Raw genomic sequence first — 19,429 nt, 5'->3', positions numbered from 1 at the left:
TGTTTGAACTGTTTTAAGTAATCCCATATATAATGTCTTCTCACTTACAACTCACTGACCCAGAGATCCTGTTACACACACATACACCTTTCTTTCCACCAGAGCACACACACATGTTCTTTTCAAGGTTCTTTCTGGGTATCATAATGTTCTTTCTGGGCTCATTATATCTGTATACAATGTTTAATTGTCTGAGAGTAACAGTTTATGTGAAAGATGCCATGGGAAAATAAGGGAGTGAATACCGGTGCAGAGATAAGATTGACTTTGACCTTGTGCTTTAACTTTAGAATCTCACGTTCTGGTCAGAACTCTGATTCGCTGTATTGAACCCGGCCAGAGGTGGATCCAACCAGTAAGGACACCTGGGGGAGTGAGCAGCTCACACAGCTCCTCCCCACGGACTCTCTGATTCGCTTCGGAGTAAAATGGGAAGGAAGAGTCGACACATCTCCGCCCCAAAATATGGATATAAATTCTGTTGTTTTTGTATGTAAAAATACTTCTTGTTTGATGAGTTGGCTGGTCCCGATACTTGTATCCGCATCGCATCACAAACCTGAAGTCCGGAGTACTCTGTAAAACTTGTATATGTGTTTTGTTTCCTACCAGTAAACTCAGATAATTGTTATAACTTTTGATTCCGGTGTTTTCAATTCCTTTCTTTATTAAATAGAGATCAGCCTCATCCAACGAACGGCGCGCAGCAGAGGGGGGGGGCTATCAGCCATCCCAATAGGTGTTCTGCTCCAACAGTACTTATATGTTATAGTTTGGATTCCTAAAGCTTTTAGTCTAAGGGCGCATTCACACCAGCCTTTTATAGTCCGGTTGAATCGAACCCTGGTGCGTTTAGCCGCTTGGTGCGGTTCATTTGGGTCGGTGTGAACACAGTCCAAGACCTCTTAAAGGGCCCATGTCATGGCCATTTCCACTGATCATAATTACATTGTTGAGGTATACTAAAATAGATTTATACTGTGCAATTTTCCAAACTCACATTGGTTTCGCATACAGCATCTCTGTATAGTATGTGTATGCAGCAGTATTCACTCTCTGTGAAAAACGACTTGATTGTGCTCCTGCCCCCCCCCTCCCTGTGAGCCTAGTGTGCTCCGATTGGTCAGCTCGGCCACTCTGTTCTGATTAGTCAACCACCAGAGAGGCTCCGCCCATGTCTAACACTGTGTTTTCGGCTCTGAGCATCAGTTTTCAAATGGCGTCAATACAGCCATACATGTTTGAACCGGAGTCCGATCCTGAAAGTGAGACGGACCGTGATGGACCTGATCCACCGTCCCAAACTAGACTGGAGCAGGCGGTTTCACAGTGGAAAGTTTTAATTTTGTATAGCTCTTACATTTCAGATGTAATGTTAGAACTGCATCATTTATCTACAACAAGTTTGTTTCGCTAACCAAACTGTACCTACAACTGCTGTTATGTAGGTGCACGTGTGGAAACTGCGCCAACCGAAGTGGAAAACGTCTGTTGCAGGGAAATTAGAAAGGTAACAGACATACTTTTCGCGGGAGACTGCCGATTTCATAGCCCTCTCCCGGTTTCCTCCCGGGGTCATATTTCTCCCGATTTCTGACAAAATCAGATTTACCCTGGACTGTTTCCACTCGGACTGTAATACAGCTACACAATTGTTTGGTTTCCATGGTAGCGCATCTCTTTAGTAATGCTCCCGATTTCCGAGGTCTCAAGGTTGGCAAGTATGGTGACAGATACAACAAAAACACCAACAGTAGCACACAACATTATATACACCATAGGCCTACATACTTGTCAAGTCAATAGACTATTATATGCCCTTTTATTTATTCTATAGTAATTGAATGTTTATTTTGTAAACCTCGCCATATTTGGAGTTAATTGCTAAACGTGTTATGTTACAAATATCTTATCTTCCTATAGGTTGCAACACGAATGACGCAAGTCCCAGAACCTATTGTGTGCATGGTTGACCACCCCGGACTAGAGCCAAACTGTTTCAATCCATACACCCTGCAGAACCTCCATAACATTTATAGGTTTGATTATGGACCTTTGAGGCGTAGAACAGAAGGAGTGTAAGTTATTTTTACCTGTAATAAACTACTACTGTATTTGATGAAAAATCAAATCATGGTTTGCTATATATGAATGATATGCTATCTAGGAGCACATCATTCAGGGAAGAAAGGCTACCAAGTATTTCTATCAAACTTTATTTCTAGAAATGTACAAAATGATGATTGATATACATATATACACTGTATAAGATAAGATGGACCTGTGGGGAAAATCAGTTTTTCAAGCAGCCAGAGGGTAAGAGTGAAAAACAGGACAGCACATATATCTTATCATCCATTCCTCCTCTTATAGGCGTTTTCGGCATCTTGCCTATCGCAGCTTTGTAAGCTGGTGCTGGGGCTTCTTAGGACGAGGCATCAGAGTGGTCATCCCGTCATGTGTTGTCCGCCGGATACGCCGGGAGTTTCCTGATCTGGCAGGACAGTATGTTGGCTTCCGACCACCCCTTGACTAAAACGTGAGACATGGCGGGCTACCACTTCCTCCTTTGAGGGCCTGTCAAATTGAGTGGACAGGTCCTTTGGGATGGGGATTTTATTCATCTCCTCCACAAAGGGTGTTGGATCCTCAAAGACTTCCTCAAACACCAGCCTCATCAGCTCACCCACGTACACTGAAAAATATAACATTCATATAATAATTTATTATTTGTATTTTTCTTTTATTCTTTCATTGTACATATAATTCAGTGTGGCTATCTCTCTAGGTCGTCCTCAGACGAGCCCTCCATCGTTGCTTCCAGTCATCCCGGTTCGCCATATATCTGGCCAGTTCATTGGTACTTTGTGCAATAATAATTTAAAATGTAAGTTATGTTTTTAATAAAAACAAAAATATTTGACAACTTACTGTATGTAGGGTCCTTCTTTACAGGCTTTGCGGTACATTCTCCCCTCCTTGCTTTTGGATAGGCCAATTTGTACACCGGTAGTCCTGCAGCTGTTGTGGCTTGCTCACGGTCAGCATTCTCATTGTGATGCATGGCTGCTAGACACAACCTATAGAAAAGCAAAATAAAATGAGACTTTGTGTTATGACAGAATAAAACCCTCATGCCACTAACAGTGACTGTGTTATAAGATGCTACAGAATAAATTATACAGTGTATTACCTGCACAACATTCCCATGAAGGGGAAAACCACATTTTTGGGGGCAAAACGCAGAATCAAGCTGTGGAAGGACTCCAGCGATGAGGTCTGGTAGTGATGGCTTAGCTTTTGCACATCTTTGAGAACTCTCGTGTTGTTGAGTATTTTCTCAACTTTGTGGAGTGTTATTGAATCTTGAGTGAAATTACAAAAACATCAACATCCCATTAGAACATTACAACTATCATTTTCCATAACAACAATGTTATATTTACATTCAATATTGTTGATATTATGAAGGAAGTGAAGTGTTTTTAAATTTCTCACTTGTTATTTCCAATTGTTTTATAAATATTGAACTTACCAGGTTTTAGCCATTTATTTGCATCTGTTGTGGCTCTTTCGGGATGTTCACACTTGGGGAATAGGGGGTCGTCGTGCACGTGAATGTTTTGTAGGTGGTTGACGACTGACGTCCACCTTGCCACCTTCTCCGGCCCCGAGGTTGTGCTCGTCGCACTCCAGTATACATGGTTTTTTATGCTGTGCAGCCACCTCTTCAACAACTTGCAGTCCTTGTTCTGTGAAAGTTTCACAAGTTTCTTGGACAAACCTGATAAAAAGAAAACACATGCACAAGTGAATATTCAAGCCATAGTGTTCAAATGATGTGCTGTGATGGACAATATTCAAGGGTGTGGTGGAAAGAAGGGTGGGGGGCAGACAGAAGGGTAAGCACAGCATGTTAATTGCAACCATATGATAATTGCCTGACAATGGTCAGGGACACACCCTTCTGTCTGAAAGCATTTAATAGCCAGCCCAGGAAACCCCCATACATATTCATATACACATCACTGTAAATTCCCATTCTAAAGAGTACTCACATTATCCTAAGAGTAGTGAGTGAAATTGAATTTACAATGACAAAAGGGGCTGTGATCAAGTGGTCTGGCAGACAGTTTACAATAATACAATCTATCCAGACATGATGTCATGTCTGCTGCTGATTAGAAGCTCAGGATAAATTGCATAGTAAAACAAAGGAATATCTGAACAAAGGACAGTGTCTCTGATTTGGTATTCTTCCATTCAAACATATAGGGATAAATACCTTTTTCAAAGTGCCACACATCATAGAATTGTTCTATGTTGCATTCCCTCAGAAACTTCTGGATCTGTGGATGACGGTCAGTCACAATGTACTCAACCGCCAAATTGTTTGACTCCAGATGATCTAGGCATCTTTTCAGTCCCTCCTTTTCCATGTGATAACTACCACCAACTTCATTGCTCTGTTGGTGAATAAGAAATAGGGCATAAATACACTGAAACATGCATCAACAGCCAGTAAGCATAAAATGATAACACCCAGAAAGAGATTCACACCTGAACAAGCTGGAAGTCCACAATGGTATTGCTTCCCAGGCGCATGAGTGTGTAGCTTCCGAACTTCGCTGAGTGCCCTGAAGATAATATAATAAAGGAGGTTTCAAAGCTTTTCAACAGAATGTCAATGGATAACTTAGATGAATTGTAATATACACCAGTAACTCTGGCACTAGACTGTCTTGTCTGTTTCTGCTTACCTGGAGAGTCTGCACTCATATCTCCTGCAACTGTGACCTTTCCCCCCTGGTGGTGTAGTTGCTGGAAAATCTTCAGCTGATCAGTCTTCCACTTGTGGATAATAGCAGGCTCCAGGTAATTCCTAGCATGCCTCCTGAAGGTCTCATACTGGAAGATCTCCAGCTGCATGGCTCTGCATATCTATGAATACATAGAAAAAGAGGAAACGTTTTTGAAAAAGTCCACTGCTGTCAATTTTAATATGCTATGGATGTTAGATGGTAAAATACCTTTTGTAGTTGGAAGAAGGAACCACCACTGAAGTATGTAGCAGCGGATAATTGCAAGTTGCCAACCGGGGTACTTCCGACGACGGGCTGGCTCTCCCATTGTCTGAGGTAACTGCAGCTTGGACAACGCTGTGTGAACGCCACAAAAGTCCCCAGTTTTCGTCTTTGGACATCACAGTCTCTCTTACACACCGGACATTTTTCAAACAGCTGTCCGAGGCAGCTTTCAAACACAATGTACTTTGCTTCACTGTGCGTGGATCGTGTCTGAAGTCTAATGTAACAAAACAAAATTAACAATACATGTTAGATTTCCAATATTCTTTTTTTCAACTCTGAAGTACAGTAATAGTAATGTATACCCAATATATCAAACTTACGATACGTCAGATTCTTCTGCAAGTACAGAATCATCAGGGTGGTAACTCGAATCCAGAGTCTCTTCAAATTCAGTTGAAGTCTCTCCTTGTTCCTCCTCCAACTCCAGTCGAGGTCTCTTCCTAGGTCCCAGTCCTGGGCCCTTTATTGGTGTAGAGGCCAAGGGGAAATCTGGGTAGGTGGAAGTTTCAGTGCCAACACTTTGGAAAGAAACCGTGGCCTGGATGCCTGTTAATAAAAGGGAAAAATGCATAAATACTTTGTACATTATATAATACACTAATACATTTTAAAAGGCCAACAACTTGTGTACATCTGACAGTAATTCATGAAATATTTAGAATGAACTACACAGAGCAAAGCACTGTATTTCCTGTAGTCCACATAACAGTATTTCAGTGATAAACAATAATATCAAATACAGTTTTATTTATAGAGCACATTTAAAAACGATTTTGTTCGAGCCAAAGTGCTGTACATGTAATAAAAGCACAATTAAGGTATCTCAAATGAAAAATACAGTCAATGTCAGTGTTATGTTATACCTTTGCTCCTCACGTGTGCCGACTTCAGTGTTCCACGGGACAACTGTGTAGCAACTGACACTTTCAATTCCACTGTCTGTGTTCCCACAGACCGTGTCTCAGCCCTCTGTAGAGTTCCCACAGACCGTGTGTCAGCCCTCTGTAGAGTTCCCACAGAAACAGTCTTTGTACGGTCTGTTTGGCATCCGACTGTACTGGAGCGGTGGTGTTTACCGGGGTCCTGCTGTGATGTACTCTAAGAAAGATACAAATAACATTCATAAATTTAATTTTGTATCCGATGAAAACAGTCAATTTCCTAAAAGCAACACTTTCTGGGAGACATTCCTAACGAAATGAAGTGCAAATCACAAAATATTATTGAAACTTAGTTGTGTGATGTTCGTCAATTTGCCAGCTGGATTACAATGCTAATCTACGTTGGCTAGTTGTTCAGTGTAATATGCTATACTATACTATGAACAACAGATAGTGGTTCATATTAAGCTATCAACAGCATGTTTACAATTGCAATCTTATACGGGTAGTCTGCTCAAATCATTGTAGCTGGCACGGTCGTTACGCCATATATATATCGCCTCGTTGTTGTGTAGCTTGGTAGCTTGTAGCTTGGTAGCTTGTAGCTTATAGCTCAAGCTATACGTAAATCACCGAATCACAGAATACTGTCTCTGACTATTTCGTGTGTGAATGCAGACAATATCCAGCTATGAGGAACATGTAAGGCGATCTGCTGATTGTTTGATAAATACACAAATAACAATGCAAACTCACAGGTTGTGGGTCCAAACTAAATATAGCATCGTTGTTTGTGTAGTTTACACGCGTGTAGCTTATAGCTCAAGCTATAATGTACGCTAAATCACCCGGAGAATACTGTCTATGACTATTTCGTGTGTGAATGCAGACATTATGCAACTACGAGGAACATGTATGCAAGGCATCTGCTGATATATAGAAACGCTAGCAACAGTTAGCCTAGTTAGCACTATGTCAATGATTTAGGAGGCGGTTTACACATTTAACCAGTGGTGGTAGATACATTGTTTGATAAATACACAAATAAATGCAAACTTACAGGTTGTGTACTCAAATCTTCTCCTGCTCCAAACGGTCCAAACAAACTAGGCATAGCATCGTCCTTCAGTTTCAAATGCTGTGCATATCCGGCTTCAAACTGGGCAATGTTTCGTCTGTGAAATGCCGGGCACACAGTAACATTCTTCGAACCTCTGAAGGAACAGTGTTAAACAGAAATGTCAACCACTGACTCCGTCGTGGTTCTTCCGTCGGTAGGACAAACAGCTCAGATTTCTCCTCACATTTCAGGAAACAGGTCCTTGGCATCGGCATGACTAGATGATTGTGAACTGAACCAGCTTCCAACAGTACATGTTAGGCTGGCAGAGGGTGCGGCCAGCGCCGCTGGGTGTGGCCATAGCTCTTCGGGATTGGTCCATTTCGTTCCGGGTACCGCATGACATCAGGCCGTACCCGGAACTAAATGGAAGACTCAAATGGGCAGTGACGTATCTCCAACGAGGCGTTTTGGGGAGGTATTTTCTGTGTTAGAGTTTTACTCGCTACAGGGTGTACTTTGAGGGTTTTGACTCTGCACACCGTTTACATGCATAAAAACCTTCATAACACACAAGGGGACGGGTAATAACCGGAAAAGCATGACATGGGAGCTTTAAGTGAACTAAACAACCGGACTCTGGTCCGCTAAAATAGGTGGTCTCGGAACGCTTGCTTGCGAACTCTGGAGCGGTTCATTGCTGGTGTGAACGCAGTCCGCACCAAAACATAGGAAGCGTAGTATTTACGCGTCACAAGAACGTGGGTGTCTTCATTTCTTTAGTGGAAGAGTGAAGCAGAACGATGTGTTGAACAGTGTCGTGTAAAGTAAAAACAACTATCAAACTGAAAACTATAGGCCTACATAAAAGTCAGAGCCACCTGCCGTCGGTGAAACGCCCTCCTTACTGCAGAACGTCTCTCATTATATGTGTTATAATGTTTTGTATCGCACGTTGTCTGATTATATAATCATATGCATCGTTGCTGTTGATATGCTCTCCAGATTAACAACAGCATGAAAATAACCTGCCGATGCTCCATGGTGGAGGCTCCGGTAGAAATTGCCGGGATTTGCGTTTTTACCCCCTTAATGTCTGACCAATTGTTGAACAGCATTTCCGAGCACATGACTTGTGTTTAAAGTTTATAGAGTGGCGAAGTCCCTCCCCTTCCGGTGGACCTCCATGGGACCTTATTTCGGAAAAATTATGTATTGAAGTCAATGGAGAGAGAAAGATTATCTTTCGATCCCGTTTGAATTGTGCCACGAATTACACATATGATGTTTGTCAATTTAAAAGATAATAACACACGTCACCAAGATGGCCGTCACTACTGTCTTGTCAACAAAACGATTGACTACCCTCACTATCACCACAATGAAATACGTCCTGAAGAAAGTCATGCAAAGCTGCCTGCCTGCCTTCCTTTGATTCTCTCTGAACTGCCTGGTCTTTTTAATGTTTAATGTCAACCATTTGTGCAGATAGCATGAAGTAGAGAAGATCGCTAGCGTTAGCGTTAGCATTTCTCCCCCGGGCTTAAATTGTGTATTATAGAATGATCACACCGGTGTGACAGTACTCTTCAAAGGATTCACGAAATATGACTACTACTCTTACTGTTTAACATTTTGGGTTACTTAATGTTACTTCATGTTAAGGCTAATACAAATGACAAGGCTGTAATGCTAACTAACGTGCTAGCTACTAGCTAGCTTGATCCAGACACTCCTGGTCCTTTCATCAGACGGGAAGCGAAAGAACGAGCAAGACCCATTGCTGGTATGAACAACCTGGTACTAAGCACACAGGCATCTTGTTAAAGTTATCTTATCTTAGCCAGCGCCATATAGATAGATTCTATCTATATGGCGCTGATCTTAGCTATCTCTTAGTGGAGGAAAACAATTGTGACATCACTTACGCGACTCTGGGATTTGCAGTCTTTCTAGTTGCGTATTTTTCATAGTCTTATATTTCAACAGTTTTACGACAAACTGTGACCTTTTTTACATGGAAATTATTTTTTAAGATTGACAAACATCATATGTGTAATTCATGGCACAATTCAAACGGGATCGAAAGATACGTTTTCTCTCTCCATTGACTTCAATACATTATTTTTCCGAAATAAGGTCCCATGGGGCGGAAGTAGATGGGCGTGACTTCGCCACTCTATAGGCCGTTTGAATTTTGCCTGTGTGAACCAAGCGGCAAACTCTGGGGAAGAGCCGGGACGCCAATGCGGAAGTGCCACAAACTGCAGTTCATATATTGGCCGATAGGCGCTGACTGCAGAAAGGAGCAATTTCCATAGAGCCCCATGTTAAAATGCCCAATTTCACAGCCTAAAAAAACATGTTTCTACCTATGGATCCAATAAATATTATTATGAATATAGTTAGATTCCACCTTCATGATTATGGATCTGTGAGTGAATTGTTTTCTAACACGACCCTTTTATTTATATTAGGTCTTAAAGTTTTTGCATAAATTAGGGCGTGGTCACTTTGATGGACAGGTACATGCCTCACTGTCAGCTAACAGCAATTTGTCCACTCTGCTAGGCTACAACGTTAGTTAGTTGTAGTTGCTGTACTTGACCCTTTAGCCGTGTTCGTGGTGATTGTGCCTTTTAGGGAATATTGTTACAAATACCAGACAATTGAAATGTAGTGCTGTGCGCTTGAATGTACTAACAGACCTTCCAAGAAGTCTACTCTCAGCTTTTTTCGGTGAGTAAAATTATAATATTATACATGTTAATCCCGTTAGCAGGTGTTTGTGTGCTTGTTAGTTTAGCTTGTTATGTAGCTTATTATGTAGCTTATTAGCCAGCTAAGGACGCAACCCTTTATACATGTGTATATATATATATATATACAGTTTAGTTTATGATTCAGCCTTTTATAGTATATGGCTGTGACGCCCATAATGCTAAACGGGAGCAAATGTTAAAAGGGGACCCAATTATCCCAGTGGTGGCCGCCGGAGTCCACGCCGGCCGAAGCTAACGGAGCCGCAGGGGGCTAGCTCGCTAGCGCGTCCCGGCGGCTCCGTTAGCTTCGGCCGGCGGCGGAGTCCGGCATTATAACTGGAGATCAAGGAATGCAGCGAAACGCAGACTTGGTTCGCCTGCAGCCCACTGTAGTATTAGCTAAATAAATTATGTTGAACAAGGCTTATTAAGCTGAACATCGCCACAATTGTTCTGCTATGTATCGGTACTTATTTTATTTGATTAACGTGTGAAGGACAAGCATTAAAAATAACAACAAATAGCTCATTATCTTGCAGATTGTCTCGTTTGATTATGAATGTAACGTTTATATAGTGGAACTACACTGTTTTATCAAAACCAAAGTGCCACGCAGTAACTTGGTATGCATGTATTTCAGCAGGAAATGTGCATTACCAAATTGGTATCAAATAAACAGTAACACAACAGCATTGGTAACACAACTTCCAAAGTTACAGTAAAATAAAAAGAACCCTGACTCGGACAATACACAATCCAACATGTTCAACAGAAGAGAATAAGTTATATTGTTTGTACACATGGTTCTTTACATATATATCTGTTTGTTTAAAGTTTCCAGGTGATGCAGACAGGATGGACCAGAGAGTGAGAGACAGAACTGGACTCCTCACAGCAGTGAACTTCAGCACAGGTACAAATACTCTTTTTTCATACTGTACAAAGAATCAAGAAAGATATTGGTTTAAATAAATGAAGTATTGACTTTAATACACTGATATACATTCCATTAAACAATACTAAATACTAGATCACCTACACATCAGTGAAGTTGAGGGTTTTTTCCATGCAAAGGGTTACATTTAGATGTTAACAAGCAATATGACTGTCAGCTTTCTAATTTAAGGTATTGAAGGCAAAGCTATTAGTGACAACTGCTATTTATCTCTCAATATTGTCTGTAAAAAACGTGGTAAAAGTTATGATTTCAGTGAGAGAACAGAGCAAGCTTCTACAGTTGCACTAAGTTTTGATAACAGTTAAATATTATTTTGATAATAAAATATATTTCAATGTTGATGAATTTCATACTGTTCATTCATAATCTGATTGTCTTTGTAGCTCACTGTTGAAATAAAATAAAACATTACAATTACAAAATAATTATATCTACAGCCCCTAAACACAAACACACCTCTTTCATAAATAACACACTTGTTCTGCAATAATATGTTTTATGTTTCCTGTAATTTTTGTTAGGAAAGGACATGCCTGAAAGACACGACTCAACATTTTCTCCTTCTCTGAGGGTCAAGAAGAACATCCAATAGGAAAATTAAAAGCTATTGTTATGAGATGTTAAGACCAGTACAGGACATTCACTAAGAAACTACTTTTATTGTGAAGTCAGCTGATCGAATGCACCTATTTCCACATCTACACTCCATCAGCTGATTAATTCTATTTGCCTCACTTTATGAGCTTCACAACATGTACCTTGTACCGCAGAGTTTGCAACGCAAATAAATGGGGCCAATCTTCAGTCGGATGTGAATGTGTAATCTAACATTTTCAGTAAGAATAATGGACAAAAGGAGTGCAAATACAAATTCAATTTATTGAAATCTGAACCAAAAGTTAATCAAACATGTTTTAAATAAAAAAGCACATATGGACAGAAGGTGTAAACCTATTAAATGTATAAGTAAACACATTTAGTCAAATAAAGTGACAGACTAGGCCTGATCAGGTGGTATCAGCTATGCATGGGCTCCTCCATCAGGCCTGGTCCTCCTCGCTGAGGAAAGACCCTCAGTCCTCTCCGGCCAAACCAACAGACAGGACGTCCATCACACGGAGGTTTCTCCCTGAAGTCTCTGCAGCTCTCTGGACACCACGCTGTCTCAATCCGTCCACACTGAATATGAGGGGAAAATGAAAATAATAAATGCTTTAGACAATAAGAAATATAAAGTTGACTGTTGAGTTGCTCAGTTTTTTTAGATTGTCAATACTATTACTGTATAACTAATATCCCAGGTTAAGAGGCACCTTCAAATAAAGATTGGTCTTTAAATACATTTTGTCTTTTGAATTGTTTGTCTAAAGTCAAGGATCTAGAACTGGTACTTATAGTTGTAATGATACAGTCTGGTTATAATGCTGTTTGGAGGAGGCCTCACAGGTAAGAGCACTAACTAGCTACCATCACATGCACCTTAGCTTAACTTAAATGTATTAAACGTATAATTAAGTGATAGCAAAATATAAATAACTAATGTCATGCAAACATATTAATATTTGCTTGATTCCAGTGTTGCATTTAGCACATTGCATACAAACGTTAAGGGATTTTAAGATTCTGAAGTATTATGCTAAAAACTCAATAACTTAGATTATTATTTATAGTTTTGCTGAATAGTTTCATGTCCGCTTACCTTAGAAACGTAAAATGTGACGGCAGTGTGCTGATGGGGAAGCATGTTAGCTTAGCTTCTTAGCTTGAGCTAGCTCTGTTACTTCCCAGCTGGAGGCAGAAGGTCCCGCCTCGGCTCCGCCTCTTTGCCCTTATTTGGAGCAGGATGTAGCAGGCGGGAGTTAGACTCAGACGTCACTGTCGAGCCGTTAGTGGCCGACTCCGCCTACTAAGGGCTTCTCGGCAACTCTGCAGAATCCTATGGGTGACGTCACGGACCCTACGTCCATTTATATATACAGTCTATGGTGTGAACGCAAACCGAACCTTCTGAAAAATGAAACAATGTAACAAACTGTTGTCTGGTGTGCACCAGAGAAGCGGACTATTAGGTGTGAATGTATGGGATTAGTTTTGCATCATAAAGATAAAGCAACACTTTCTCAGAATCAAGCAAAACTATGAGTTTAAAAGAAGAAAAAAACTGAGTCAAGCAAAATAAAATACATTTCAAAAATAAAACTATAAGTTGCAAACAAATCATTTGCGTAATCATGTAAACTATAAGTATTTTTTCTTTGTTTTAACATATCTTTTTGTTTGCTGTTCTTGTTTCTTCTTTCTCAATGATCAGACTTTTGCTTTCGCTGCAGCTCTTCTCGTTTACGCTCCCTCATTTTTTGTTTTCGATTTTGACACAAACATCCCAGGTGGTCCCCATTGGCTACTCAGTTTTTGAGTGACAGCCCACTACACTACAGATCATACAGTGCAGCAAACTCCGGAGTCCACTCGGCCACGTTTGTGTTGGTGTCTCCTGGGGAGTTTTCATGAACATATCGGACTTATCTTATGGATTGCTGTGCATTATACTTGTGTTGTGTAGTTTATACTTTATTCCAACTTTAAATATTTTAATACCTGAACACACTGCTGCTGTTAAATAATTTCCCAATTTGGGATTGATAAAGTGTCTGTCTGTCTATTTATTTTATAGATTAAAAAAACACATCTATGTATTTTCAAGCTAAAGGTGATACACAATATAAACTGTATACTATTATTTTTTCAAAGACATGTTACATTTCAAAAGCATATATTGCTATGTTTAGGACAAACAATTAAAGACTGCATTAATTTAACAAATTCTACAATATAAAAGTGGCAGATTTGCTTTATTAAACAGGCCAGACCTAGGTTGCATACCAACACAATTAGGAACATGCTGACATCTTACTATGTTGGTCTGAAGCATTCATACACAATGGATAAAAACTGTGTTGTCTCATTCTATATCCTGTGAGAAAATTTAGCATAAAAAAATCGACATACTATTCCTAGCCTGAGGAAGATATGACATCTAACATTTTCATGTAGAATAAAGACAAAAGAGTGATTATACAAATTACATTTATTAAAATTTGAACCAGAAGATGAAGTCTCAAAGAATGTTTTAAATAAAAGGACATAAAACAAAAAGGTGGATAATAATAAAATCTATTAAATGTATATGTAAAGACATTTGGTCAAATGAAATGACACTGAGCAAGTGATAACAGCAATGCCAGTGTGGATGAAGCTTATAGTTTACATGATTACACAAATGATTTGTTTGCAGCTTTTATTTTTATTTTTGAAATTTATTTTATTTTGCTCAGTTTTTTTTTCTTTTAAACTCATAGTTTTGCTTTATTCTGAGAAAGTGTTGCTTTATCTTTATGATACAAAACTAATCCCATATGAATGCACCCTAATATCCCATCATTCAAGGGTGGTTTTCACTACGTTTTTTGTTTTTTTTGGACGGACAATATAATTTAATTTTTTTTACAATGTTCAATCTGAATTTACTTTAAAATAAAAACATCTATATTGATTCTGACACTTCTACATCCAACTCACAGATGTAACCTTGCTTTGAGAAATAAGATTATTAATTTACCCCTTTTAGAATATGGTCATTTGTTCTGGGAATGTCATTTTTGAGCCTGAAACCTGAAAAACAGGCTCAGGGCTAAACAGGTTAAAGAGCAACTTGCAGGTTAGAGACCCCAGTAAATAAATGTGTAGGAAAATGATATATACACTAGATTTTCAAAAAAATATACATAAATATACACTACAGCAGGGGTACTCAAACTGTTTTTGTTAAAGGTCCACTTGTGAATTTTATACAAGATCACTGGTCCGGATCAATGCCAGTGCCCCGAGTGGAGCAACGAAACTGAAATTAAGAAGCAGTTTTGGCGCTATGCATGGGGCCCCCATGTTTCCCGACATGTCGTTGCAGTAATTTAAAGGGTGTTTCATGTTGTCGTTGCTGTGGACCTTCTTAATCTACCTTCTTTGGGGGCCTTCTGGTCCAAGCACTTGCCTGCCTTGCCTGTTGGCAAACGGCGCCCCTGTATACACACACACATTCAATACATACATACAGTATGATGGCTTGAACTAGTGGGAGAAATGGCACTGTTTGTCTGTAGTCAATGCCTTGAACCTCTGCAAAAAAGGCATTAGAAGCATTAGAAAGTCAAGGTAAACTTGCGGTTAACTTGCGGTCTGCAATGCGTGTCACGCTCGCGCACACAAGTAAATATATATGCACGTTCATTCTAATTTACATCAGAATCAGAACGTTTTTATTTTTTAATTTGTTATAATGGGACACAGGGTTCGGTCCGGATTGATTTGCAGTTCGGTCCGGATCCGGACCTTGGTCCGGAGTTTGAGAAGCCCTGCACTACAGTGACATCTGGCGTCGTTTTTGTAAGACATTTTTACTTCCGCATAAAAAAAGACCACCCGCGTGTGACGTCACATGAGGGAGAGCGGCCGGTCTAACGTATTAATAAACATGGTTCACAATGCTAGTTTTGACACAGAAGAGGTTGAAAATGTATATTCGTATGCATATGACGGACCACAACCTTATAATTATGAGCCTGCTAAGCGTCCAAGAGACCAGGAGCAGCCAAGGATTAGAAGAAATAACGGCCATCGGAGAGAAATGGAGCTGTGGTGTGAGGAGAATCAGTGGAGAACAGGGCAGCTGTCTTGGTGAGTGACCGGCGTTAGCTACAGTTAATGTTAGCTAACGTCAGTCACATCACAACATTGTAAAGTTAGCTATCAGAGAGAGAGAGAGATGTAATACGGAAACCTACACAGGTCGTTAATGAGGCGGAGCTTTAGTGAGTTGAAGGTGGAATTGTCCGTTTCCCTCCTGTTGAGCTGGACATTCTGCCTAGAGATGGCAAATCCGGATCCTTTTACGGACTCAGGGTCTTCTGAGTCAGTCATTGAAGAGATCCGGATCATACGAGTCATTTGAGTCATATGAGTCATATGAGTCAGCATCACCAAGACTAGGGATGTCCCGATCCGATCACGTGATCGGGGATCGGAGCCGATCACGTGATTTTCACGTGATCGGGGATCGGGAGAAAAAAATCGGGGATCGGAATTCTTTTTTTTTTTTTTTTTTTTTTATAAAATATTTTTATACATTTTATTTAATGTTACAAAACAAAAATGACCATGTTCACGTCTTAAAGTCATCCTGAGGCCTTAGTTTTGGGTTAAAATTACACAACATCATGTATGTGTTGCTTCTTTTGGGCTTGTTTTCATAGACCTGGTTGCTTATTTCTCTCAAATCTGGCAACAGAGTGGGCGCAGTGTCTAATAGTAGCAGTAAGCTAACAAGAGGCTACGTTCAGCTGGTGACTCGGGAGTCGGGACAGAGAAAATGTCAGGAGTTTGGAAGTATTATAAAATTGAAAGCGAAGGCAGTGTAACAGCCAGATGCAATGTTTGCAAGGCGGAGGTTCCGCGTGGTGGAAAGAACAGAGCTACGTTCAACATGACCAATCTAATACAAACACCACCAACAACAACACGACGAGTACACAGCAGCCACTCAGGTAACGGCACTGAAACAACCGACACTTTCAGAGACTTTTAAAAGGAAAGAGAAACTACCCCAGAACAGTGAAAAGGCCAAAAAAATAACAGCCAAGATAGCTGAATTCATCGCGTTGGATGACCAGCCGTTATCTGTTACCTTTTTTTTCCTCTTAATGCATTGCATAAAGATCGGATCGGGAAAAATCGGTATCGGCAGATTGTCAAAATCAAATGATCGGAATCGGATCGGGAGCAAAAAAAGGTGATCGGGACATCCCTAACCAAGACCGTAGAAATCCTATCGGTGAAACCGAAAAGTTGATGCATTTCACGAGCATATTATTATTCCATATATTTTGAATATATATATATATATTTGTATATATATATATATATATATATATATATATAATATCTGCATGTATATTTTCTATTTCGACATGTATATTTTATATTTTATTTTTATTTCTATTCTTGTATATTTTGTAGTTTTGTTTTATTGTAAAATGCCTTTTATGCTGCTGTAACAACAATTTCCCAATTTGGGATCAATAAAGTACTATCTATCTATCTATCTATTAAACTGACGTTATATTAACCTCCGCTACACACAGTGTATTTTGCTTTAATAAAAAATGTTGATCACAAAAAAAAGGGTTATTTTGCGATTTGGCGAATCTGAGTCTGCTGTTGACTCGTGCATGAGGACGAGTCTGCTGGATCTCTGGATCTGCTGCTATATACGGCTCCGAGTCCGCACGAGTCTGATCCGCTGTGTGTTGCAGCGAGTCAGGATTTGCGAATCTGAGTCTGCTGTGGACTCGTGCATGACGACGAGTCTGCTGGATCTCTGGATCTGCTGCTATATGGTTACGGCTCCGAGTCCGCACGAGTCTGATCCGCTGTGTGTTGCAGGATTTGCGAATCTGCGAGTGAGTCTGCGAGCGAGTCTGCTCGTGCATAATATAGCGCGGGAGCCGGGTGCTGGAGGAGGGGCTATGCTCGTGCACATGACGAGTATGGAGGGCTGGATCTGCTATGCTATTACGGTTAGGAGCCGTCGGCTCCTCTGAGTCCCCACGAGTCTGCAGGAAGTTTCACTGATCCGCGTCCCCTCCCCTGAGCCAAACGATAACTTCTGGCAGCTATCCTGTATACTTGCTAAAGGGTAGGTAGATGGACTGGGGTACGTTGTAATGTGATTTTACATGTTATAAAGAGAGTAGCGAGTGACGCAATTTATAGTTTTAATTTGTACGTCACACCAAGTGTGGGACTCAAGGACTCGGGTTAATGGAGAGGGGAGACTCGTCACGACCAGCTCATTTCTAGGATCCGGGTTAATGATCCGGATGAATCAGGACTCGCCCATCTCTAATTCTGCCAGGTGTTTCCAGGTCCAACCTCATCCAGTACCTTCTGGAGCCTTGGGCCTGGGTCTGTCTAGGTTTGTAATAAAAGGAAAGAAAAACATTTTACTCATTGTAATCCATAAAATGAAAACGTTTTAAAGTATGTTATATTGTGACTATAATAATAAATATTTGAAATGTGTATAATATATGGAATATTTACTATGATAATGTTGATAATGTCTAGACTTCCAGGCGTACATTATTTAAAATATTTCTTATTTCTTATAACAGCACAAAATACTTCCACAGTTTTTCATATTTAGGGATTATATAAATACCAGTTTTACCAATTCCTATATATTCAATTGTTAATGTTCAACAATTAATAAAAAAAATGTTTACTGACCTGCATGGCTACAAGTGACAATGTTGTCGTTTGTAGTCCATCAGAGACCATCTGCAAGGTCAGTCCATCCCTCTGAAACAGCAGGCTGAGCTGCTTCAGCTCCTGAAGAATGTCCAACACCAAGTGAATGAACATCACCATCTTGTACTGTGTCAGGGACCGATGAATGGCACGTGCTCTCCCTTTCATTAAGGCACTAGCCTCCCTGTCATTCGGGTCACTAGCATGGTTCTCAAAGTGAACCAGGGAAGTTTTTCACCAAACCTTCAAGGGCCCTGGACATATGTGGAAGCCATCTTGTCCCATCAATGTTACCTGGTTTGACCACATGTATGCCCATAACTTTCCCAAGTGCATGGAGCTCACGGGAAGCTTTTGCAGAGTGGGAGTAGTGCTTGTAAACACCATTCAGTGTCTCCTTCAATTCAGCCAGCAGAGGCACTGATTTGATGCTGCCAAGCGCTGACAGCTCCAGTCTGTGAGCCACACACCAGATTGGTACAATTGAGGGACACATTTGTTTCAGCTTGGCTGCCACTCCATTGTGAACTCCCATCATCACAGATGCACCATCACAGCCGAAGCCAACCATCCGGGATTTCAAGTCTTGCTCAGTCAGGCCCACATTCCTCAAACCAACACGTATTGCATCAACGATGCCTTGCCTGTGGGCATGCTCCAATGAAACAATGTCCACAAATTGATTGACAGGTTTGCCATCTTCCACATATGTCAAGTAGACCATCTCCTGATCTTTCACGGAGCGGTCAACACTGGAATCGGACATGACAGAGAAGAAGTGTGTGTTTTTTAGTTTCTCCACCAGGTCATCCTTCATAGATTGACCTATGGCCTGGACAAAGGTGCGACAGGCATTGTCGTTCTTGTAAGTGTCACCAAGGTCCAGACCATTTTTGTGATGAAAGTCAACTAGGCTTGGAAACATGGTAAAGGGGGCTTCTTCTTTTGCCACAAAGTAAGCTATATTAAATAGCTTTGTCATCTTTTCTCTGACATTCTCTGACATCTTGTGTAGGACACAAGCCATGGGTGTTCTGCTTGGGTTTACTTTCGCAGCCTGAGCGCCTTCGCAGTCCGAATGTGATGTCGTTTTGCTGTGTTCGTGGAGTGTTTTTATCCGGATTTTGCCACCACCCACACCAACGAAAAGGTTGTTCCCTTTTGCAAGATTGGGAAAAGCACAACAGCTTTTGCAGAACATCATGCCTGTCTCTGCATCAAATTCAGCAAATGGGAAGGTTTTCTTCCACTCCGGCAACCATTTGCGTTTTCTTTTTGCCTCATATTTGTTTGAGCTCGAGGCATTTGAGGCA

At 40.6% G+C, this 19,429-nt stretch overlaps 2 protein-coding genes across 2 annotated transcripts; both read right to left on the bottom strand.

Moving 5' to 3' along the window:
- Nucleotides 1-2,423: 2,423 nt before the first annotated feature.
- On the bottom strand, nt 2,424-4,629 carry LOC117491696. Its single transcript, XM_034141787.1, has 6 exons — nt 4,561-4,629; nt 4,286-4,466; nt 3,536-3,784; nt 3,194-3,365; nt 2,932-3,080; nt 2,424-2,695 (listed from the first exon to the last, which is right to left on the bottom strand). Exons 1-6 carry the CDS (start codon nt 4,603-4,605, stop codon nt 2,448-2,450), a joined length of 1,044 nt encoding a protein of 347 aa, XP_033997678.1. The 5' UTR covers nt 4,606-4,629; the 3' UTR covers nt 2,424-2,447.
- Nucleotides 4,630-4,684: 55 nt separating this feature from the next.
- LOC117491565 lies at nt 4,685-19,041 on the bottom strand. The gene is made up of 7 exons (XM_034141616.1): nt 18,411-19,041; nt 7,032-7,057; nt 5,954-6,188; nt 5,411-5,636; nt 5,031-5,304; nt 4,761-4,941; nt 4,685-4,695 (listed from the first exon to the last, which is right to left on the bottom strand). The coding sequence occupies exons 1-7, from the start codon at nt 19,039-19,041 to the stop codon at nt 4,685-4,687; spliced, it is 1,584 nt and encodes a 527-aa protein (XP_033997507.1).
- Nucleotides 19,042-19,429: the final 388 nt, after the last annotated feature.

The sequence above is a fragment of the Trematomus bernacchii genome, unplaced genomic scaffold, assembly GCF_902827165.1.
Source record: "Trematomus bernacchii unplaced genomic scaffold, fTreBer1.1, whole genome shotgun sequence".
Lineage (NCBI taxonomy): Eukaryota > Metazoa > Chordata > Actinopteri > Perciformes > Nototheniidae > Trematomus > Trematomus bernacchii.
Note: the sequence above shows the minus strand (reverse complement) of the source record. Positions and strands in the feature narration are given on the sequence as shown.

What these genes read in the sequence shown, in the direction of transcription:
- LOC117491696 (XM_034141787.1), bottom strand. Translation starts at nt 4,605, where the DNA reads ATGCGCCTGGGAAGCAATACCATTGTGGACTTCCAGCTTGTTCAG. An exon ending in TGTGTGGCACTTTGAAAAAG is followed by an intron (nt 3,785 to 4,285) that starts GTATTTATCCCT and finishes TCTTTTTATCAG; the next exon opens with GTTTGTCCAAGAAACTTGTG. An exon ending in TTCATGGGAATGTTGTGCAG is followed by an intron (nt 3,081 to 3,193) that starts GTAATACACTGT and finishes GCTTTTCTATAG; the next exon opens with GTTGTGTCTAGCAGCCATGC.
- LOC117491565 (XM_034141616.1), bottom strand. Translation starts at nt 19,041, where the DNA reads ATGTTTCCAAGCCTAGTTGACTTTCATCACAAAAATGGTCTGGACCTT. An exon ending in AAGATTTGAGTACACAACCT is followed by an intron (nt 6,189 to 7,031) that starts GTAAGTTTGCAT and finishes TATCTTTCTTAG; the next exon opens with AGTACATCACAGCAGGACCC. An exon ending in GCAGAAGAATCTGACGTATC is followed by an intron (nt 5,305 to 5,410) that starts GTAAGTTTGATA and finishes TTGTTACATTAG; the next exon opens with ACTTCAGACACGATCCACGC.